This window comes from Mustelus asterias, chromosome 14, assembly GCF_964213995.1.
Source record: "Mustelus asterias chromosome 14, sMusAst1.hap1.1, whole genome shotgun sequence".
In the NCBI taxonomy this organism is placed as follows: domain Eukaryota; kingdom Metazoa; phylum Chordata; class Chondrichthyes; order Carcharhiniformes; family Triakidae; genus Mustelus; species Mustelus asterias.
The window spans coordinates 98,388,960-98,413,359 of NC_135814.1; the positions used below are offsets into that span (position 1 = coordinate 98,388,960).

The window sequence follows — 24,400 nt, forward strand, 5'->3', positions numbered from 1 at the left end:
ACACTCCTTTTGCAATAAGTACTAATGTTCCATTTGACTTTTTTTTATTGCGTGCTGCACCTGCATGCCGACTTTCTGCGATTCACGAACATGGACACCCTGATCCCTCTGCCCAGGTGCATTCTGAATCAAGAAAATGCTAGAAAAATATTTTCTCAGTTAGAATGGTTCGGACCTCTTGTGCTCAATGAGACAGGTAATTGTTCATTTCCTGGAGTGCAACCTCAAGATCCCATTCCTCTCGCCAAACAATTGCAGCATTAGAAGGACAAAACAAATTTGAACAAAACGTGGAAAGCTAGCGAGCAAGGTATACAAACATACAAAACTGTCGGGCGGGAAAAGAGCAAAACTGCACCACACTCATGGTGGCTGGGGCATCACGAGCAGACACTTGAATCCAATTAGAGTGGAGGATTCAGGAAAGGTGGTGGTGAGGTGGAGATAGGGTACATACGAAAACTAATGTCGCGCCTTCAAGGGCAGCATGTAGATGAGAAAAAGGAGGGGGGGGGGGGAAATCAAGGATTGATACTTGGCAAACACCAGAGGTAACAGTGTGGGCAAAAGAAGGGAGGCCACTGCAAGTGATTCTGTGGCTATGATTAGATGGATAAGAATGGAACCATGTGAGAACAGTCCCACCCAGCTGGACAAAAGTGGAAAGACGTGATGTATTTCATGGCTCCAGTGCAGTCAGAACTATGACTGCGCATCTGCAGTCATCATTTGCTCCTTCTACGCTCTATATCCTCACTCAGCTGATTACATTCCCCTGATTCTAACAGCGGGGGCATTTTAACCCCAATTCCAAGTTAACTGTTCATTTAAACAGCCTCTGTCTGATGGTTCAAAGTCTGTACCCTGACATAATGTACCAAAATGAGGGCAACTTCCATTCCAATATCATGGAATCACAGAATCCCTAAGGTGCAGAAGGAGGCCATTCAGCCCATCAGGTCTGCACCTACTCTTACTCAGGCTTATCCCACAACCCCACATATTTACCCTGTTAATCCTCCTAACTTGGGAAACTAAGGGGCAATTTAGCGTGGCCAATCCACCTAACCTGCACATCTTTGGACTGTGGGAGGAAACCTGCAGCCGGAGGAAACCTGCAGCGTTTTCATAGAATCCCTACAATTCAGAAGGAGGCCATTCGGCCCATCGAGCCTGCACTGACCACAATCTCACCCAGGCCCTATCCCCATACATTTATCCTAGCTAGTCCCCCTGACACTAAGGGGCAATTTAGCATGGCCAATACACCGAAACTGCACACCTTTGGAGTGTGGGAGGAAACCTGAGCACCCGGAGGAAACCCACGCAGACATGGGGAGAACGTGCAGACTCCGCACAGACAGTGACCCAAGCCGGGAACCGAACTCGGGATCCTGGTACTGTGAGGCAGCAGTGCTGACCACTGTGCCACCCGAGGTCTCCACTTGCCTCATAAGATTCCTGTGAGCAGGGCCCCCTGCTATTAAACTGCAGTGTAATTAGAAAGTAGACTTCGGGGGAGACAGTAGAGCAGCGGTAATGTCACTGGACTAGCAGTCCAGAGAACCAGGCTAATGTTCTGAGGACATGGGTTTGGATCCCACCATAGAATTTAAAATTCAATTAATAAAATCCGAAATTAAAAGCTAGTCTCAGTAATGGGGATCATGGAGCTTTCATCGATTTGTGTGAAAACTCATCTGGTTCAGTAATGTCTTTTAGGGAAGGAAATCTGCCACTCACCATGGCACAGTGGTTAGTTTATTTATTTATTAGGGCCACAAGTAGGCTTACATTAACACTACAATGAAGTTACTTGAAAATCCCCCAGTCGCCACACTCTTGCGCCTGTTCAGGTACACTGGAGAATTTAGCATAGCCAATGCACCTGACCAGGACATCTTTCGGACTGTGGGAGGAAACCCATGCAGACATGGGAGAACGTGCAAACTCTGCACAGTCACCCTCACCGGGAATCGAACCCGGGTCCCTGCCACTGTGAGGCGGCAGTGCTAACCACTGTGCCACCGTGCCACCCCCACTGCTGCCTCACAGTCCACTCTAGACCAATATTCCATTAGACTTCAGATCTGCAGTATGACTAGCAATCTGTGCAGTTGACAGGAAGTTAGATCAGCTGCAATATGTGTGGCACTTACCGCCTTGGCTCTGAGTGGTGGTTGCAAAGTTTCCACCTCTGCTAAACGAGGGTGAGAAAGAGACGCTGGAGGGAGGTATCTCCGAATCGAGTGGACAGTGGGCTGGCACCGGCCCAGATTGCGGCCGGCAGTGGGACTGCACAACGTCGGATTGCGTTCCGAAGAGCAGCGGCCGGTTGGGTGCCCATTCCTCAGCCAGATTGCCTGGCCTGGCGTGAGCTGTGCTGCAGCTGTTCGAGGTGAAGGAGCCCGCAGTGCCCACACCTTCGGCCCGCTGCTGTGTCGGTCCGTTGGCCACACGAACTGGTTTGCTGGTGGGTGCGTTTCTCCTGACTTCTATTTGCTTCGCCGACTCCGATTTGCTCATTTTCTGAGGCGTGCTCCTGCCACCGCCCTCTCTCTTGTGTGACCTCTCACCCCTCACCTTGAGGACCTCATGCCCGATGATCACTGGGACCTCCTGGATGCCAAACACCTCCTGTTTTGGGAGATGCTCACGGCCTATCTGGTCGTCAATGCCACTGAACAGAAAGAACTCCTCAGTGGCCTCCAGAGCAGGGCTGATATCATCGGCTTCCAGTGCCTCCATTGGCTGCTGTGGTTAAACCCTGGGCTGAGTTACTAACAATTCAGCAACGAATCCAAATAGTTTGATCAAAAGTGCTGTAAAATCACCGTGCAGGAGTCCAGTTCTACTCTTCGTAAAAGATTCTTTGAACGTCAACAAGAGTCCTATTCTTCCAACACATCTATAAACTGCTGCAACAAGCCAGTGTTATTACTGACGGATACCCCACCTCACCCAGGCATCTGACACCATACAGTCCTTAAAGAATGGTGAAAATGGCATGCCAATTTGACAGTTCCAAGAAAGATGGGCAGTGGTTCATTTACTCTCCTTTATAAGATCTGTAATTGCAAAAGACTACAAAAGGCAAGCAACTAAAAATATGCATCTAAAATTCTGACAACAAAAACAAAATACTTTCTACGGCTGAGTAAAAGGGTTCATGTCTTTTCTTCAACTGGAGGGGTCTCACGTGCTATCAAAGCAAAGCCATGTTGACGGACTGGTACAGTCAATGATGAACCTGGAATGCCTCAGTCTTTTCACTTCAGGAATGTTGCAATCTGTCAACAAGTCATGATAGGCGTCGAGTGATCGGAGTACATGGAGGTGCTTTTAGATCAGCGCTCCGTCGCGACAGGGCAATCTACCTGCATCGTGCAGCGAGCTCCACACCTGCCCCAGGGAAAACGAGTGCAGGCTGACAGTTTACAATCAATTAGGACATTTCTGGGCTGCCACTTATGGGTCTTGTTACTCGAAGAGTTTAGCATCGAGGTCGTCCACACAAAAGCACGTCATGCCCATTGTTCAATTACTGTCCATGTCGAGAGCTGGTTACAGGCAGCACAGGTCAGCCCCTGAGGGGAGAAGGAGAAAACAGGTGACTTTCATTCTGTGCTGGCCACATTGAAGACACATCGGATATTAAGTTATAAAGGTGCAGTATTAAGCTGCAGCATCAGTGTTAAGAACATGATTTCACATATGTCCAGTACATAAGTACAAAGAATTCAGGTGGTTTATATATGGATAACTACAGGCTGGAATATAATTGGGGGGGTTCAGGTGTTTTATAAATAACCTGGGCGGGAGGAATGGGCAGAAGGGGGATGAAGGTGAATGAGAGCATTTAGCTCTCAAATTTATAGAGTTTTTACAAATAAGTTATTTCACCTGTCCGCTCGGTTACTGCAGAAGAGCCCGAGGCGTGGGACCTTACTCAATTCTCCCCCAGTACACAACCCAACCCTTTCCCAAGACGAAATCCCTCTGTCTGACAGGATTCGATCAGAAGCTGTGCCAATATTTTTGGCAAATCAAATAAACTGAAGGACAAAGTAAAAGGGGCAGCCCCTTAAGGGGGGGTCCGCTCGAAACAAAAATCAAAGTGTAAAGGAAACTTAAAACACCAAACCAAAATGTGATTAAAAGGTCAATAATACGCCCCTGTGGGCCCCAACGGGCACGTAAGGTCTCAATGGCGCCTGTGGACACCGCATGCTCCCTTTCCAGGGACACCTGGACGCGAATGTAGCCACGGTAGAGGGGCAGACAGTCAGGTCGGATGACCCCTCCCCCACACACACAACGTGGGACTGAAGTGCAAACAAAATATTAATAAAAGGTTTTTCAGATCACGGAAAAGGGAGTGCAGCCTAAGACATATATATGGTCCACGGACTCCACAAGACTGCAAAAAGAGCAGGTAAAGGCTATTTACATTAGCCTGCCCCATTGCAGTTCAGACAGGATTACCAACATACCCCTGCTACATACAACTGGGCAATTATGAGAGGACATTAATTCATTGATAACACATTAGGACACGAATGGTAAATAATATTTGAGAAGTGGTTTAAGGTACACCCTAACGACCATTAGTTCACAGTGTCTGCCACGTGTACCATCTACAAGATGCACTGCAGCAACTTGCCAAAGTGTCTCCAACAGCACCTTCCGAATCTGCAACCTCAGATGCCTAGAAGAATAAGGGCAGCAGATGCACAGGGACATTACCACTTGCAAGTTCCCCTGCACATCATACACCAGCCTCATTTGGAAATACGTCGCCATTCCTTCACTGTTACTGGATCAAAATCCTGGAACTGCCTCCCTAACAGCACCGTGGGTGCACCTATACCACATGGACTGCAGCGGCAGCTCACCACCACCTCTTCTAGGGGCAATTAGGGATGGGCTATAAATGTTAAGACTAGCCAGCGCTGCTCATGCATTGAAAATGAATTAAAAGGTAAAGCAGCTCTGCTTCTTTCAAACAGTATATATTTTGATGATCAAAAGCTCTTCCAGGTGAGGGGGGCAATATCAACAATGGCTTTAAGGCATTAAAATATCCCAAAATGTTTCACTGGAGTGTTAGCATACGAAATATAACACCATGTTACTTAAAGGGATCAGATGATGATACAATTCCCATTTGGTTGGTGGCACAAGACAGGCCATAACACATTGGAAGTCCATTTCACTCCCAATCCCACTTCTTTCCTCATCGACTATTGTGAAAAGGAAGAATTGCACGGTGGCACAGTGGTTAACACTGCTGCCTCACAGTGCCAGGGACCCGGGTTCGATTCCCGGCTTGGGTCACTGTCTGTGAAGTGTCTGCACGTTCTCCCCGTGTCTGTGTGGGTTTCCTCTGGGTGCTCTGGTTTCCTTCCACAGTCTAAAAGACGTGCTGGTTAGGTGCATTGGCCATGCTAAATTCTCCCTCAGTGTACCTGAACAGGCGCTGGAGTGTGGCGACTATGGGATTTTCACACTAACTTCATTACAGTGTTAATGTAAGCCGACTATGTGACATTGATAAACTTTAAACGTGCTGCCAATTCGCGATGGTTCATTTCATTCTCTCACCCAATACCAACTTTACACGTGCACCACACCCCCATGAGCTGCACCCCTGCGATCCTGTTCCTCTTCCCTCTCAGACCGATGTAAAACATTCCATTCCCCATTGGCAGAAGAGCAAGCAAATGCTCCTCGACATCTGGAAAGGTGAGAAGCAGGAGATTTAGAGGGGATTTGAGGAGAATCCTTTTCACCCAAAGAGTGGTGGGAATCTGGAACTCGCTGCCTGAAAGGGTGGTGGAGGTGGGAACCCTCACAACATTTAAGAAGCATTTAGATGAGCACCTGAAACATCAGAGCATTGAAGGCTACGGACCAAGTGCTGAAAAATAGGATTAGAATAAATAGGTGCTTGATGGCCAAGTCAGACAAAGTGGGCTGAAGGACCTCTTTCTGTGCTGTAAATGTCTCTGACTCAATGACATCAAGGGATCAGATTTATTATCTGGTTACCATCACACTGATGCTTGTGGGATCTTGCTGTGCACAAATGGATGGAGTGTTTCCAATTTCACAACAGTGGCTTCACTGGCTATAAAGGTGTCCCAATGATACAAAAGGCACAATATCAATGTGAATCTTTCCCTTTGACTTTGATAGAATCATGCAATTATTGTTCTTTGCAAAACATTCGCAACACTTTTTGTTGTTCTGGTATTCCAGTGTTGGCTCAAACACTGCACCTACACTTCGCTCTTCTGGGTACACTGATTGGGGATAAATGATAAATTTGAGCACTTAGCTCCCTCTCCTTGTGTGAATCTGGTACTGGATGTGTAGAAATTTCCTCCGGTTAAATATTGGGAAGGCAGAAGTCATTGCCTTTGGTCTCCGTAGAACTCCATTCTCCAGTTACTAACTCCATCCCTCTCCCTGGCAACCATCTGAGGGTGAAATCAGGTGTTAGGCTTGGTTTTAAACCTGGCCCCGAGATAACTTCCAGACATAAATATCCATCAAGGCCAGGCCTATTTAATATTGTCTGACTCCACCTCACCTCAGTTCATACGCTGCTGAAACCCTGGTCCACTTGGTTGTTCCAATGCACTCCTGGCCTCCTTCCCACATTCTACCCTCCATAAACTTGAAATTACCCAAAACTCTGCTGCTTGCGTTGATTTGATTTATTATTGTCACATGAATTAGTATACAATGAAAAGGATTGTTTCTTGCGCGCTATACAGACAAAATATACCATTCATAGAGAAGGAAAAGAGAAAGTGCAGAATGTAGTGTTACAGTCATAGCTAGAGTGTAGAGAAAGATCAACTTAGTGGGAAGTAGGTCCATTCAAATCATTGAACCTTACAGTGCAGAAGGAGGCCATTCGGCCCAACGAGCTTGCATCGACAACAATCCTGTCCAGGCCCTACCCCCATAACCCCATGTATTTACCTTAGCTAGTCCCCCTGACACTAAAGGGCAAACCATCTTATCAACACATCTTTGGACTGTGGGAGGAAACCAGAGCACCTGGAGGAAATCCACACAGACATGGGGAGAACGTGCAAACTCCACACAGTGATCAAACCGGGAATCGAATCTAGATCCCTGGTGCTGTGAGGCAGCTGTGCCAACCACTGTGCCACTGTACCATCATGTCTGATGGTAGCAGGAAAGAAGCTGTTCTTGAGTCGGTTGGTATGTAACCTCAGACTTGTATATCGTTTTCTCAACAGAAGAAGGTGGAAGAGAGAATGTCCGGGGTGCGTGGGGTCCTTAATTTTGCTGGCTGCTTTTCCGAGGCAGCGGGAAGTTAGACAGTCAATGGATGGGAAGCTGGTTTGAGTGATGGATCGGGCTACATTCATGACATTTTGTAGTTTCTTGCAATCTTGGGCAGAGCAGGAGCCATACCAAGCTGTGATACAACCAGAAAGAATGCTTTCAATGGCGCATCTGTAAAGGTTGGTGAGGATTGTAGCTGACATGCCAAATTTCCTCAGTCTTCTGAGAAAGTAGAGGCGTTGGTGGGCTTTCTTAACTAGTGACAGCATGGGGGGACCAGGACAGGTTGTTGGTGATTTGGACACCTAAAAACGTGAAGCTTTTGCCCTTACCCTGACCATCTGGCTCCCCCATCGCTTCCCTCTACTCGCTGAACCTACATCGGCTCCTGGTTAAGCAACATCTCAATTTCAAAGTTCTCATCCTCATTTCCAAATTTCTCCACGGCTACGACCCTCCCGATCTCAGTCACGCCACCGTCAAAGATTTGTGCACATATATAGTGAGTGCCTTCTCTCTGTTCCTCTAGCCCCTTTAACACTGTATCATTCAGTCTCCTCTTATCCTTTCTATCAAAATGCATCACTTCATTATAGTAAAGTTAATCTGCCATGTGTCTGCCCATTTCACCAGGCTGCCCATGCCCTGCTGAAGTCAGGTTAAAGTTGCCAACTGTGATTAACTCTGTCCCTGAAAGTTACATCACTTGACTCACCTACACCCCGACCCACGTTCCAGCCATATTCGGCCAACCCATCCATCCTTGTGACACACTGACTTCTTGCACCAATTGGAAAGCAAATAGACTCAATAGCCAATTGGATGATGCTTGATTGTCAGCCAAACTGCCTCCCCACCATTTTCAATATTTTTATATCTGGTAAGAGGAATGATGAAACTAACTTTTTTTGAAAAAGCTTTCTTTTTCACGTAATTGATTTTTCTCCAGGCTTGCATGCAACACAGAAAGTGATGGTTGTTTCACACTTTTAACAGTTTATTTATTAGTCACAAGTAAGGCTTACATTAACATTGCAATGAAGTTACTGTGAAATTCCCCAAGTCGCCACATTCTGGTGTCCTGTTCGGGTCAATGCACCTAACCAGCACGTCTTTCAGACTGTGGGAGGAAACCGGAGCACCCGGAGGAAACCCATGCAGACACGGGGAGAACGTGCAAACTCCACACAGACAGTGACCCAAGCCAGGAATTGAACCCGGGTCCCTGGCGTTGTGAGGCAGCAGTGCTAACCCACTGTGCCACCGTAAATGGTGAGCTTTGTGATTTGACTGGAAGAACCACGACAAGTCGTGGTAAAACTGAAGTGTAAGGAATCAGAGCCTCCTCATGCAGTTACAATTTACGTGCTTGAGGCACAAACCTGGGGTATCAGCGGTTATTTGTAAAATTCTGGATACCGCTAATGAAAATGGACTACATTCAGTATCCAGCTAAATGACAGCACAAAGCAGATTTCCGTTGGTGGAACAAAATTTACAGTGCTAAATATTGAGAATAAATGCACAGATATAGCCTGATACTCCATTATCAGCATTTTGTTTTATTCATTTGTGGGACATGGGTGTCGCTGGCTGGGCCAGCATTTATTGTCCATCCCTAGCTGCCCTTGGAGTACAATTGAGAGTCAACCATATTGCTGTAGCTCTGGAGTCACATGTAGGCCAGACAGGGTAAGGACAGCAGATGTCCTTCCCTAAAGGACATTGGTGAATCAGATGGGTTTTTCCGACAATGGTTTCATGGTCATCAGTAGACCTTTAATTCCAGATATTTTTTATTGAATTCAAATTCTACCATCTGCCGTGGCGGGATTCGAACCCGGGTCCCCAGAACATGAGCTGAGTTTCTGAATTAATAGTCTAGCAATAATACCACTAGGCCATCACCTTCCCATTTATCACATATCTGTTTCTTTAAAAATGAACACCTGAAAATAAGTATTTGATGGACATTTGTGTCTAAGTAATAAACAGAAACAGTGGAGTAAGTCATCCACTGTGATTAGTGCTTGTAAATACACTATATTTAAAAAAAGTAGACTGCATTGGGATACCTTTGAACTTGTATAATGTTTGTGTTGTAGGGAAATATCCCTTTACCAGTGCAGAATAGAAGTTGAGTCGCAAATCAAGGTTCAAAGCGTGTCTTTATTGTACAATTGCTAGGATCCTAGGGAGATCCAACATAACCCGCTCCGTAACAGTGGGCTGGTCAGCTCGATCTCAATCAAATCACATCAGCGGTGTATCTTTATAGAGTTTCAAATTCGAGCGGGAACATTTAATTTGAGCGGGAACATTGGCTATATGTGTGTTATCTTATGTATTAAAATGGTCTATCAGTTTAAAAAGTCCCCAGGAAGTTTCATCGATTAGCATTTGTATGGTGTGTGTTCGTGTTAATGGGATTACTTGGTCCTGCCCCGGTGTCTAAATGCGTTTCCCATTATCTTCTCTATGTGTCCTCTTATCTGAATTGATCTTATTGTTTCGTGTCTGTGTTTCCTGCTGCTAATCTTAGGGCTTGGGTGAGGGCAACCAATTCTGCTACCTGAGCGGACTGACCCCCGTCGATCCTTCCTGATTCTAGGGTTTCCAGGTTCTGGTCTACTACTACCCACCCTGTCCTTGGGGATCCGGATACATATTTGCGGGACCCATCCACATAGAAGGTCTTATCTGCTGTTGGAAGGGGTTCATCTCTAATCTTTCCTTCCTCGTCATTTTTGTCAGTTTCTCCACAACTGTGCGCTTCCCCAATATCTAAAATCCCTTCCGCGGGATTTTCTCCCGTGTCCCTTACGATCGTGACTGACTTGTTAGGTGGTAGGAGTGTGGCCTCCCACCTTGCCCTCCTTATATTGGAGACTGTTTTGAGTTTGCCCGTGTTTAGCATCTCTACCAATGTATGTCTTGTGTGTAGTACAATATCTCCTGTCATGACAATGGGCTCACTTATCCCTACAGCCCATGCTGCACAGTCTAGGGCGGCTATGCACCTGGGCATCCCGGTGACTACTGATCCCTCAGCCGTTGAATAATACCCTACGGGTCTCTTTCTATCTCCATGAGTCTGTGCCACTACGGCAGAATAGAAGCCGTCCCGGTTGTCGCAGAAGATGTGAAACTTTTTGCTTCCATCGGGCAATCCCAACCCAGGGGCTGAAACTAACCTCGCTTTCAATTCTGCATATGCTGTCTCTTGCTCTTGTCCCCACTCTATACTTTCCAGGGCTGGCTTTCCTCCCTTTACTAATCTCTGAATTGGCTCCGCGATTCGTGCAAAGTCAGGGATAAAACTCCTGCTATAATTGAATAGTCCTAAAACTTTCCGGACCCCTCTTATTGTAACTGGTCGTGGCATTTCTTTAATCGCGGTTTTGCGATCTGCGGGCATTTCTTTAACTCCCTGGGAAATTAGGTGTCCTAAGTACAGGACCTGGGGTTTTGCAATTTGTGCCTTATGTGGGCTTATTTTCAGCCCGGCTTTTGCCAATCCTTCTAGTACTGCATACAGGGCTGCCTTGTGCCCTTGTTCTGTTTTGGACGCTATTAAGACATCATCCACATACTGGAGAACTGTATTGTCCTCATGCAATTTAGAACATAGAACATAGAACAGTACAGCACAGAACAGGCCCTTCGGCCCACGATGTTGTGCCGAGCTTTATCTGAAACCAAGATCAAGCTATCCCACTCCCTATCATCCTGGTGTGCTCCATGTGCCTATCCAATAACCGCTTAAATGTTTCTAAAGTGTCTGACTCCACTATCACTGCAGGCAGTCCATTCCACACCCCAACCACTCTCTGCGTAAAGAACCTACCTCTGATATCCGTCCTGTATCTCCCACCACGAACCCTATAGTTATGCCCCCTTGTAATAGCTCCATCCACCCGAGGAAATAGTCTTTGAACGTTCACTCTATCTATCCCCTTCATCATTTTATACACCTCTATTAAGTCTCCCCTCAGCCTCCTCCGCTCCAGAGAGAACAGCCCTAGCTCCCTCAACCTTTCCTCATATGACCTACCCTCCAAACCAGGCAGCATCCTGGTAAATCTCCTCTGCACTCCTTCCAGCGCTTCCACATCCTTCCTATAGTGAGGTGACCAGAACTGCACACAATATTCCAAATGTGGTCTCACCAAGGTCCTGTACAGTTGCAGCATAACCCCACGGCTCTTAAACTCCAACCCCCTGTTAATAAAAGCTAACACACTATAGGCCTTCTTCACAGCTCTATCCACTTGACTGGCAACCTTTAGAGATCTGTGGATATGGACCCCAAGATCTCTCTGTTCCTCCACAGTCTTCAGAACCCTACCTTTGACCCTGTAATCCACATTTAAATTTGTCCTACCAAAATGAATCACCTCACATTTATCAGGGTTAAACTCCATTTGCCATTTTTCAGCCCAGCTTTGCATCCTATCTATGTCTCTTTGCAGCCTACAACAGCCCTCCACCTCATCCACTACTCCACCAGGATGTCGCTGGTTCAGCGACATCCTACTCAGGATGTCGCTCATCGTTCTGTGAAATATGGCAGGACTGTTATGAAATCCTTGTGGGAGACGGGTCCATGTGTACTGTTTCTCTCCCACAGTGAAGGCAAATTTGTTTTGGGATTCTGGGTCCAGTGGAAGGGACCAGAATCCATTTGCTATATCTAGTACCGTGAAAATTTTGTGGTCTTGTGCCAATCCGTTTAAAATAGTCGAGGGGTTTGCCACAATGGGGTGTAATTTAGGTGTTACCTTGTTCAAACCTGTGTAATCGATGGTGAGCCGGTAGCTCCCGTCAGGTTTTATAACTGGCCATGTGGGGGAATTGGTGGTACTGGTGGTTTCCCTGAGGATTCCCTTTTCTATTAAACCTTTGACTATTTCTACCACTGCCCCTTTCGCTTCCTTTTTGATAGGGTATTGTCTGTGGGGCTTGTGCTCTGGTCCTGGGACTTTTATCGGTTCTGTGTCGGTTAGTCCGGTATCTAATTTCGTCCTAGCCCAGGCTTCTGGGATAGAAGCGCAGATGGCTCCGAACCCGTCTTTTTCCTGGTCCCAATCTCGGGCCACGACAGTGGCTACCCCAACCGTCCCCAGGTGGCTGGCTAATGTCCCTTGCCTGGTCTTCCTACCGTCAGGTTGTGGCCAAATTAGTTTTCCTTTCCCACAATCTATCAGCACCTGGTATTCCCTCATTAGGTCGTTTCCCATGATTGTGCCCTCATTATTCTGACAAACGTAAAATTGCATTGGAATGTACTTGTGGTTGATTTCTACTAGTGTGGTTTCACTAAGATAGGCGGGTATTCTCTCTCCCCCTACCCCGGTTATGTGTATTCTTTTGTTGGTCAGTGGCAGGGGTAGGTTTGTAACTGATATGGCTGCTCCCGTATCTACTAACATGTGGCACTCCCTACCCCCTACCAAGGCATCTACATATATTCTCTCCCCCTCTTTCCTGTTTTGGATGGGAGCTACGGGTTGTGAGATTTCGACCAATGTTGGCCGATAAGTGGAGTGGATGGACACCGGCTTTTGTCGGGATTCACAGTCTTCTGTGGGCGTGGCTACACTAATCCTCTCTCGTCTCCCATCTCCCTGGCTTAAGGTTTCTCCTAGTCACCCTGGTGGATTCCGGGAATGTGGTGCCCCCGGGGTTGTTCTATAGTTGTCTTGGGGTCTCCCATGCTTCCCCCAACATGTTGCCTCAGTGTGCCCTGCCTTGTGGCAGTGGTCACAGCGGGGCCCGCCATTCTCGGGTTTCCCTTTGACTGGTGCCCCCCTGCAGAATCTAGCCGTCTGCCCTGGCTGGCCACATGTGTAGCAGCTGAACCCGGTTCTCCCCCTATCTCCGTTATGGGGGGTTCCAATTCTCTCTCTTCTGGGCTTGGTTTGGGCAGCCTTCTCTTCTCTTATCCCGCTAGCCCACTCGACTAGCTCGTCATAGTCTTGGGATGCTATCACCCCCATCTTAAGGATCTCTTGGTGTGCCTCTGATAGCCCGTCCTTAAATGCCTGAACAAAAGCCCTGTCTCTCCTATCCACGTTGTCCTGTCCTGAACATTCCCTATATACCTGGAATAATCTCTCTCCAAATTCCGATGCATTTTCCCCCCGTCCTTGTTTAGTGTTTGTGATCCTGCTCCAATTAGTGGGGGAGTTCCCTAAGACCCGTTGGATTTCGGTCTTGAATAATGTAAAGGGTGTCTGCTGGTCATCTATCTCAGCCGTTGTAGGAACGGCATGTGTCCACCTTCCTCCATTATAGTCCTGTGCTGCTTGGGTCGCTGGCCCTCCTGCCACCAACCTCCATTTATCCGCTGGACAGGCTGCCCTGACCAGCTGGTGTATGTCCCTTAAATGTAACTGGTGTCCTACCCAGAGCGAATCTAATTCGCCCCAAAATTCCAGGTTTGCGCTTCTGGGTTTTAACTTCCCCAGGGATGCCATAATCTGCTGCCTTTCCCCTGGCGTAAAAGGCTTATAGGTTGCCTTTGGTTGTGCTAACGTCCCTCCTCTCGTGACTGGCACTAGATTATAATTTTCTATGTTTTCTTCTGATGCTGGAGTGGCTGTATGTTTCTGCACTGACTCGTATGGGCGCCGAGGGTCCGTTTCCTCTGATCTCTGCGTTATCTCCGCAGTGTGGCTTCTGTGTTCTAATTCCCTCACTCTCTCCTGTAATACTTTAATTTGTTCTGTCACTTTGTGTCTCTCCTCCATTGAGGCATTTACTTCCTCAATTAGTCCAGCTAACTGGGTCACTAATATTACTCCCATTACTTTTGTTTTGTCCCGTTTTAACTCCGTCTACCCACTTTCTTTGATCTTCTAAAGTTTGTGATGCGTTCCACCCGTTCCGTTTCATCTTTGCAACAATCGCTTCTCTGGCTAACAGATACTTCAAAATGAGAGCTACTGCAGTTTCTCCCTTAACAACGTGGTCTGCCATTTTTCTGTCTAGCAGTCCTGCAACCCCCGTATGCTGGCTCCAACAGTAAAAGTGCCTCAACTCTCTCCCTTATCTCCTGTCACTGATACTGCCCCAGCACCGTCTGTATTGCTGTAGGGCCTCGTAGTGGGGTCCCAGTGGGTCTCTTTCCCCCGGGCTCCCCCAACTATTCCTGACACCTCACGCTTGGTCTATTTTGTGTTGTCTTATTGGGATGTGTGCTGGTTGTTTAGTGGGTTTGTCGGCCCCTGTTCCCAGCCCCTCTAAGTACAACGCCTCCCGCTTGGCCACCACCCCCACTAGCAGGGTTGATCCGTTACCCCAAAACCGGGTATCCTGCTATGGGCTGTGGTGTTCCCTACAGACGAACAAGGTTATCAAACTCCGCCCGGGTCCCTAATGGATCCTCCGTCGTCGTGTCTCTTGGTCAGGATGGATCGGGTCCCCTTTTCCTCAACACTTACACATATGTATCTGTTATCAAAGCCCCTGTTATAGTTAGTAACTGTATCGACTCTGAGGTTGTTCGTCCCTTCAGAGTCAGTGTTGTTACCCGATTTACACTGTCCGTGCCTTGCACCCTGAGTGCCTGTGCCTCTTAGCGCCCGCTTCAAAACCCAACCTTAGCGTGGGAGATTTCTCCTCTTAACGTCCAGTTTAGGGTAGGGCACCTTGAGTCAAGCACTCCCTTGTCCTATTGCCTTGGCACAGACAGCGGTTTCATTTACAATCCTGGGTTAGTTACACCAATTAGTTCTGCATGCGGTACTTATCTTTATATTAGTCTTAATTCCTGTTATCAAATAGCCCAAAACCTGTTATCTTTACCTCTGGTCCTTTACTCCTATTAAAGTTAAAAGTTACTTACCTTCTTCCACGCGGTCGTTCTGACCTGTACCTCTTTAGTGCGGACTTCTGTTTCAATTTAAAAACTTAGGCAAGATTATACAGTCCTACAAGACAACAATACTTAAAACAGACAAACCCTAACCCTTAAAGGTACCTCACTTTGAACGGAGACCTGCACTCGCCTTTGACTGCTCTGGATTTGTATCAGATTCGTTTAAATTTGATCCCGACTTTCAAACTGTGGCCATCAGTCAGAAGTCAGATATCAAATCCTGCTGATTACGCCATTTTGTTGTAGGGAAATATCCCTTTACCAGTGCAGAATAGAAGTTGAGTCGCAAATCAAGGTTCAAAGCGTGTCTTTATTGTACAATTGCTAGGATCCTAGGGAGATCCAACATAACCCGCTCCGTAACAGTGGGCTGGTCAGCTCGATCTCAATCAAATCACATCAGCGGTGTATCTTTATAGAGTTTCAAATTCGAGCGGGAACATTTAATTTGAGCGGGAACATTGGCTATATGTGTGTTATCTTATGTATTAAAATGGTCTATCAGTTTAAAAAGTCCCCAGGAAGTTTCATCGATTAGCATTTGTATGGTGTGTGTTCGTGTTAATGGGATTACTTGGTCCTGCCCCGGTGTCTAAATGCGTTTCCCATTATCTTCTCTATGTGTCCTCTTATCTGAATTGATCTTATTGTTTCGTGTCTGTGTTTCCTGCTTGTGAGATTGAGTGTTAATGTCATCCTGTCCTGTTGGATGTCTGGAGTATTTCATTCTAATCTTTTATTTTTATATCTTAGTTTATCAGATTTTTATGTCTGCCTTGGCCGAATTGGTAATATTTCAGTGATAGCTTGGTTTTGATAACCCACTCTATGTCTCGTTTCGTAGAGATCTTGATCGTCCTTGGCCAGTTTAAAATGCAGCTGCGCGCTGTTGCTAGGCAGATTAGGGATCTTCCATAGTCTTTGAAATTCGCGAGTCTCTCAGCTGTGCAGGGGGGGACCCGATCGAATATCCATCCGGGGGTGCCCCTCTGCATTGTTGGCCCGTTATGAGTGGTGCCAATTAGTCCAATAAGTAAATATGTTTGATGATACAAAATATGGTTTTCTGGAAAATTTCCTCCTTCATTTGAAATGATACTTAAAACTTGTGCACCTGATGTGCTAAGTATAATTTTACATGATGTAAATTTTAAATTTAAACTGGAGACCGATCCTCAATTCTTATAGACTTCAGGTCAATCCTGGAGGGTTGGTAACCCTAATCCTGTTACTAACTTCATCATGGTTTGCCACGTTTCTCATTTTGGTATCCTTTGGAAATGTTGAAATTATGTCGTATACCCAAATCCAGGTCATTAACATCTGCCAAAAAAAACAGCCGTCATAATTCCAACCCTTGGTGATTATTGTTCACCAAGGCGGTGGATGTTGTCTACCTGGATTTCAGCAAGGCCTTTGACAAGGTCCCTCATAGGAAGTTAGTTAGGAAGGTTCAGTCGCTAGGTATACATGGGGAGGTAGTAAATTGGATTAGACACTGGCTCAATGGAAGAAGCCGGAGAGTGGTTGTGGAGGATTGCTTCTCTGAGTGGAGGCCTGTGACTAGTGGTGTGCATGATGTGGAGATGTACATGAATAATGGTTGGAATGCGAATACTTACAACTAATCAAGTCTTTAAGAAACAAAACAACGTGAGTGGAGAGAGCATCAAGACAGGCTAAAAAGATGTGTATTGTCTCCAGACAAGACAGCCGTCATACCACTAGGCCATCGCCTTCCCATTTATCACATATCTGTTTCTTTAAAAATGAACACCTGAAAATAAGTATTTGATGGACATTTGTGTCTAAGTAATAAACAGAAACAGTGCAAGACAAGACAAGACTAGTGGTGTGCCGCAGGGATCGGTGTTGGGTCCATTGTTGTTTGTCATCTATATCAATGATCTGGATGATAATGTGGTAAATTGGATCAGCAAGTTTGCTGATGATACAAAGATTGGAGGTGTAGTGGACAGTGAGGAAGGTTTTCAAAGCTTGCAGAGGGATTTGGACCAACTAGAAAAATGGGCTGAAAAATGGCAAATGGAATTTAACGCAGACAAGTGTGAGATATTGCACATTGGAAGGACAAACCAAAGAAGAACGTACAGGGTAAATGGTAGGACTCTGAAGAGTGCAGTTGAACAGAGGGATCTGGGAATACAGGTACAGAATTCCCTAAAAGTGACATCACAGGTGGATAGGGTCGTAAAGAGTGCCTTTGGTACATTGGCCTTTATAAATCGGAGTATCGAGTATAAAAGTTGGAGTGTTATGGTAAGGTTATATAAGGCATTGGTGAGGCCGAATTTGGAGTATTGTGTTCAGTTTTGGTCACCTAGTTACAGGAAGGATGTAAATAAGGTTGAAAGAGTGCAGAGAAGGTTCACAAGGATGTTGCCGGAACTTGAGAAGCTGAGTTACAGAGTGAGATTGAATAGGTTGGGACTTTATTCCCCGGAGCGTAGAAGATTGAGGGGCGATTTGATAGAGGTGTATAAGATTTTGATGGGTATAGATAGAGTGAATGCAAGCAGGCTTTTTCCGCTGAGGCTAGGGGAGAAAAAAACCAGAGGGCATGGGTTAAGGGTGAAAGGAGAAAAGTTTAAAGGGAATATTAGGGGGAGCTTCTTCACGCAGAGAGTGGTGGGAATGTGAAATGAGCTGCCGGATAAAGTGGTTTAACATTTAAGAAAAACTTGGACGGGTTCATGGATGAGAGGGGTGTGGAGGGATATGGTCCAAGTGCAGGTCAGTGGGACTAGGCAAAAAATGGTTCGGCACAGACAAGAAGGGCCAAAAGGCCTGTTTCTGAGCTGTAATTTTCTATGGTTCTATGGTTCTAATTATGGTTTTTGATTCCAAGCAACCTGAGCCAGATTTCTTTACAACAGTCAGCCCTCCTTCAGTGAAGTATTTTTCTTTTTGATTATTCCTTGCGTTTTCCCGTAACTATTTCAAACCTAATATTATGATCACTCTTCCCCAAATACTCTCTCCCCAAAACTTGCTCTACTTCATCACCCAGAACTAGATCCAGCGCTGCTTCCTTCCTCATAAACATACTGATAACGTTCTCTTGTACACACTTCAGCAATTCATCTCCCTCTTTGCCCTTCACGCTGTTACCTTCTCGGTCTGTATTAGGATAATTGAAGTTTCCCATTCAAATTTTTCTGTGGCCATTTCATTTTTCTATAATCCACCTGCAAGTTTGCTCCTTTATCTCCATCTTACTATCTGGTGACCACTGAGGTGATGGCGTTGCGGAATTGAAGTGGACCAGTAATCCAGAGACTCAACGACCTGGGAATCCATAGGGCAGGTGGTGGAATTTGAATTCAATTTTAAAAATCTGGAATTAAATGTCTAATGATGACCATGAAACCATTGTCAATCGTCATAAAAATCCATCGTCTTCATTAATCTGCCATCCTCACATGGTGTGGTCTATATGTGACTCCAGGCCCACAAGAGAATGTTCTTAAATTCAATAAAAAGGAATGACACCTGACATCAACCTCGGCACCAGAAATGACAACGGCAAAACCAGCCCTGTTGACGCTGCAAATTGTCTTGTGCCAAAATCAGGACAGCTGTCAAGCAATAAAGTCGCCATAGTCCCAGGTGACCAAAGGCCCTTTGAGGGGGAGAGCTGACTGGTGGCGATTCAACCTGTGGATCACCATACTTCAGGCAAGGTTGAGAAGGCGAGGACTTCATGAATAACCTCGGCCGGTATGGGAACTGAACCCACGCTGTTGACATCATTCTGCATCACGAACCAGCCGTCCAGCCAACTGAGCTAACCTGTCCCACCGACAGGACATACTCAGCAGAGGTGGCGGCAGCACAGTTGGGAGGGAATTGCCCTAGGAGTCCTCAACATCGATTCCGGACTCTGTAGTCTTCAGGTCAAACATGGGCACGGAAACCTCCTGCTGATACCATGTCCCTACCGTTCCCCCTCAGCTGATGAATCAGGACTCCTGTTGAACATCACTGGCAGTACTGAGGGTGGCAAGGGAACATAATATACTCTGGGTGGGGGACTTCAATGTCCAATACCAAGCGTGGCTTGGCAGTACCATCACTGACCAAGCCGGCTGAGTCCTAGAGGTCGTAGCTGCTAGACTGGGACTGTGACACATGGTGAGGGATGCAACAAGAGGGAAAAACATATTTACATAGAAACTAGAAGCAGGAGAAGGCCATTCGGCCCTTCGAGCCTCCTCCATCCTTCATTTTGATCATGGCTGATCATCGAATTCAATATCTTGATTCCTCTTTCCCCCATATCCCTTGATCCCTTTAGCCCCAGGAGCTATATCTAATTTCTTCTTGAAATCACACAACATTTTGTCCTCAACTGCTTTCTGTGGTAGTGAATTCCACACATTCACCACCTTCTGGATGAAGAAATTGCTCCTCATCTTAGTTCTAAAAGATTTAACCCTTATCCTCAAACTATGATCCTTAGTTCTGAACTCCCCCACAATTGGGAAGGTTCTTTCTGAATCTACCCTGTCTAACCCTGTTAGAATTTTATAAGTTTCTATGAGATCCCCTCTCACTCTTCTAAACTCCAATGAATATAATTTTAATTGACTTAGTCTCTCCTCATATGACAGACCTGCCATCCCGGGAATCAGCCTGGCAATCCTTCACTGTACTCCCTCTATAGCAAGGACATCCTTTCTCAGATAAGGAGACCAAAACTGCACACAATACTCCAAGTGTGGCCTCGCCAGTGCCCTATACAATTGCAGCAGAACATCCCTATCCCTACACTCAAATCCTCTTGCTATGAAGGCCAACATACCATTTGCCTTTTTTACTGCCTGCATGCTTACTTTCAGCGACTGTATACTTGACCTCATCCTCACTAATCTACCTGCCAGAGATGGAGTGACCACTGCACAGTCCTTGGGAAGTCGAAGTCCCATCTTCATATTGAGGAAACCCTCCATTGTGTTGTGTGGCACTACCACAGTGCTAAATGGGATAGACTTCAAAAGATCTAAACACTCAAGACTGGACATCCTTGAGGCACTGTGGGCCATCAGCAGAATTGTATATAACCACAGTCTGTAACCGCATGTCTGGTATATTCTCCACTCTGCCACTACGACTAAGCCAGGGGATCAACCTTGGTTCAATGAAGAGAGCAGGAGGGCACGCCAGGAGCAGCACCAGGCATACCTAAAAATAAGCTGTCAATCTGGTGAAGCTACAACTTAGAATTACCTGTGTGTCAAACAGTGTAAGCAGCAAAAAGTGGACAGAGCTAAGCAATTCCAGAACCAACAGATCAGATCTGCGGTCTGCAGTCCTACCACATCCAGTGAATGATGATGGACAACTAAATAACTCACTGAAGGAGGCGGCTCCACAAATATCCCTATCCTCAAAGATGGGGGAGCCCAGCACATCAGTGCAAAGGATAAGGCTGAAACATTCACAGCAATTTTCAGCCAGAAATGCCGACTGGATGGTCCATCTTGGCCTCCACTGGAGGTCCCTGCATCAATTCACCTCATGTGATATCAAGAAACGACAAGGCACTGGATGTTGCAAAGGCTACGGGCCTGACAATATTCCAGCAATAGGACTGAAGACTTGCGCTCCAGAACTTGCCACCCCTCTAGCCAAGCTGTTCCAGTACAGCTACAACACCGGTGTTCCAGTACAGCTACAACACTGGCATCTTCTCGGCAATGTGAAAATTATCCAGTTATGTCCTGCAATAAAATGCAGGACAAATCCAACTCGGCCAATCACCACCCCATCAGTCTACTCTCAATCATCAGTGAAGTGATGGAAGGGGTTATCAACAGTGCTACCAAGTGACACTTGCTGAGCAATAAGCTGTTTCATTAATGCTCAGTTTGGGTTCCGCCAGGGTCACTCAGCTTCTGACCTCATTACAGCCTTGGTTTAAACATGGACAAAATAGTTGAATTACAGAGGCGCGGTGAGAGTGACTGCCCTTGACATCAAGGCACCATTTGACCGAGTATGGCACCATGGTGCCCTAGCAAAACTGGAGACAATAGGAATAGGGGGGAAAACCCTCTGGCTGGCTGGAGTTATACCTGACTCAAAAGAAAATGGTTGGAGGTCAATCAACTCAGTTCCAGGACTTCACTGTAGGATTTCCTCTGGGTAGGGTCCTAGGCCCAACCACATTCAGCTGCTTCATCAATGACCTTCTTTCTATCATAAGGTCATAAGTGGGGATGTTCACTGATGATTGCACAATGTTCAGCACCATTTGTACATGTCCAAATGCAGCAAGACCTGGACAATATCCAGGCTTGGGCTGACAGGTGGCAAGTAACATTCGTGCCAAGCAACAACCATTTCTAACAAAAGAGAATCTAACCATCTCTTCTTGACATTCAATGGCATTACCACCACCGAATTCCCCACTATCAACATCCTGAGGGTTGCCATTGACCAGGAACTGAACTGGCCATACAAATACTGTGGCCACAAAAGCAGGTCAGAGGCTAGGAATCCTGCGGTGAGTAACTCACCTCCTGACTCCCAAAGCATGTCCATCATTTATATGGCACAAGTCAGGAGTGTGATGGAATACTCTCCACTTGCCTGGATGAGTGCAGCTCCAACATCACTCAAGAGTTTGACGCCATCCAGGAGCAAGCAGCCCACTTGATAGGCAGCCCTTCCAAAACATTCACTGCTGACAAACAGTGACGGCATTGTGTACCATCTACAAAATACTCTGTAGGATACTCACCAAGGTTCCTTCGTCAGCACCCTCCAAATACTCGGCCACTACCATCTTGAAGAACAAGAGCAGCAGATACCTGGGAACACCATTTTGGGAAGGTTCCCCTCCAAGACACTCATCTTCCTGACTTGGAAATATATCGCCGTTCCTTCATCGTCACTGGGTTGAAATCCTGAAACTCCCTCCCTAACAGCACTGTGCATGAACCTACACCTCAGGGGCTGCAGTGTTTCAAGAAGGCAGCTCACCACCACCTTCTCAAGGGCAATTAGGAATGGGCAATAAATGCTGGTCTAGCCAGCGATGCCCACATTCTGTAAATTAATTTTTTAAAATGTTTTATACCTAATAGTTCCTTGATTGATCTTTAATCCTAACTGAATTTAACCCCTCAACCATAATAGAAGGTTTGAGCTGTTATGTCTGACCAATGAGTCATAGAGGTTTACAGCATGGAAACAGGCCCTTCGGCCCAACTTGTCCATGCCGCCCTTTTTTTTAAACCCCTAAGCTAATCCCAATTGCCCGCAATTGGCCCATATCGCTCTATACCCATCGTACCCATGTAACTGTCTAAATGCTTTTTAAAGGACAAGATTGTAGCCGCCTCTACTACGACCTCTGGCAGCTCGTTCCAGACACTCACCACCGTGTGTGTGAAAAAATTGCCCCTCTGGACACTTTTGTATCTCTCCCCTTTAGTTTTAGACTCCCCTACCTTTGGGAAAAGATATTGACAATCTCGCTGATCTGCGCCCCTCATTATTTTATAGACCTTAATACAACACCCCTCAGCCTTTTACGCTCCAGAGAAAAAAGTTCCAGTCTATCCAGCCTCTCCTTATAACTCAAACCATCAAGTCCCGGTAGCATCCTAGTAAATCTTTTTTGCACTCTTTCTAGTTTAATAATATCCTTTCTATAATAGGGTAACCAGAACTATACACAGTACTCCAAGCGTGGCCGTACCAATGTCTTGTACAACTTCAGCAAGATGTCCCAACTCCTGTATTCACTGTTCTGACCAATGAAACCAAGCATGCTGAATGCCTTCTTTACTACTCTGTCCACCTGCGACTCCACTTTCAAGGAGCTATGAACATGTGCCCCTTTGTTCTGTAACTCTCCCCAACATCCTACCATTAACTGAGTAAGTCCTGCCCTGGTTCAATCTACCAAAGTGCATCACCTCGCATTTATCTAAATTAAACTCCATCTGTCAGCCCACTGGCCCAATTGATCAAGATCCCGTTGCAATCGGAGATAACTTTCTTCACTATCCACTACGCCACCAATCTTGGTGGCGTAGTGGATAATGGTGGAATGATTAGCTCAACACAAGCTCCATGGCTAGATTCTGCAACTTGCATTTATAAAGCAGGACCTCCTAGCAAGCTTCATAGTGAATTAAGCACTTTTGAAGCCTGCTCAGTGTTGTAATGTAAGAAAGATGGCAATCAATTTTCGCACAGCAAGATCCCACAGTGAGATAATGACTGGGGTGCTGGTCGAGGGTTAAGGATTAGCCACGTCACCGGGAGAATTCCCTTGTGATTAGTGCCATGGGATCTGTAACATCCAGCCGAGAGGCCTCAGTTTAACGTCACATCCAAAGGATGGAACCTCTGACAGTGCAGCACTCCCTCAGGACTGCACGGGAGCGTTAGCCAGATTTTTGTGCGCAAAGTCTATGGAGTGGGACTTGAACCCAAAACTTCCTGACCAAAGAGGTGAGCGCGTCACCCACAGAACCACAGCTGACAACCTGTAAACAATAATACCGTGACTGCCAAAAAGTATAAGCGAACAAATCTCACCTCCAGTGTTTGGAACAGTTCCTGATTGCCCAGTACTCTGATCTGTATGCCGCTCACTCCGATGTTAATTACTTCTGTACCCACTGTATTTTAACTCACGTTAACTGGCGAAAAATCACACATCGCGTCCCCAATGACTTTGAACCATTCCCTTAGTCTTGCAACCTCAGCACTGTCCTAGAGCAATCCACTGAACGTCACTGTCTCTGTTCACAGGTACCTTGTAGTTGTGACAGACAGTGCCACTTCAAGCTGAGTCCCGTACAGCTCTGTCATGAAGGACAAACAAGCAGCAGGAGTATGGATGAGGACGCGAGAAACAAAAACAATGCACCCCCCCCCCCACCGGGCCTTGGAGAGGTGACCTCATCGATTTACAGTGCAGCACTAATCAAACTCTCACATGGAGCATCAGAAACGCGGTGCAGTGAAAAGGGCCGGCCCTGGTAATCCCAGAGCATCAATATTTAACCGGCATTACATCATGGAAGGCCAATCAAGTGCTGCGACTGTGCATATATCACGGGAAGAAGCTCGGAAAGGCCCATTTCCAGAAACTGACCTGCTGCTTCATCTCACATACATTTCCCCGGTATAAACTGCGACACGACCCTT

General features: G+C 46.3%; 1 protein-coding gene across 2 annotated transcripts in view; it reads right to left on the reverse strand.

The window, feature by feature from the left end:
- The window catches only part of plekhm3 (pleckstrin homology domain containing, family M, member 3), a 150,607-nt gene that overhangs the window by 112,948 nt on the left and 13,259 nt on the right, over positions 1–24,400 (reverse strand). For both annotated transcript variants that reach the window (XM_078228930.1, XM_078228929.1), the window contains exon 2: positions 2,160–3,587. In XM_078228930.1, the coding sequence (XP_078085056.1) occupies positions 2,160–2,748 (589 nt within the window). In that variant the 5' untranslated portion in view covers positions 2,749–3,587. The remainder of the gene's footprint in view (positions 1–2,159; positions 3,588–24,400) is intronic.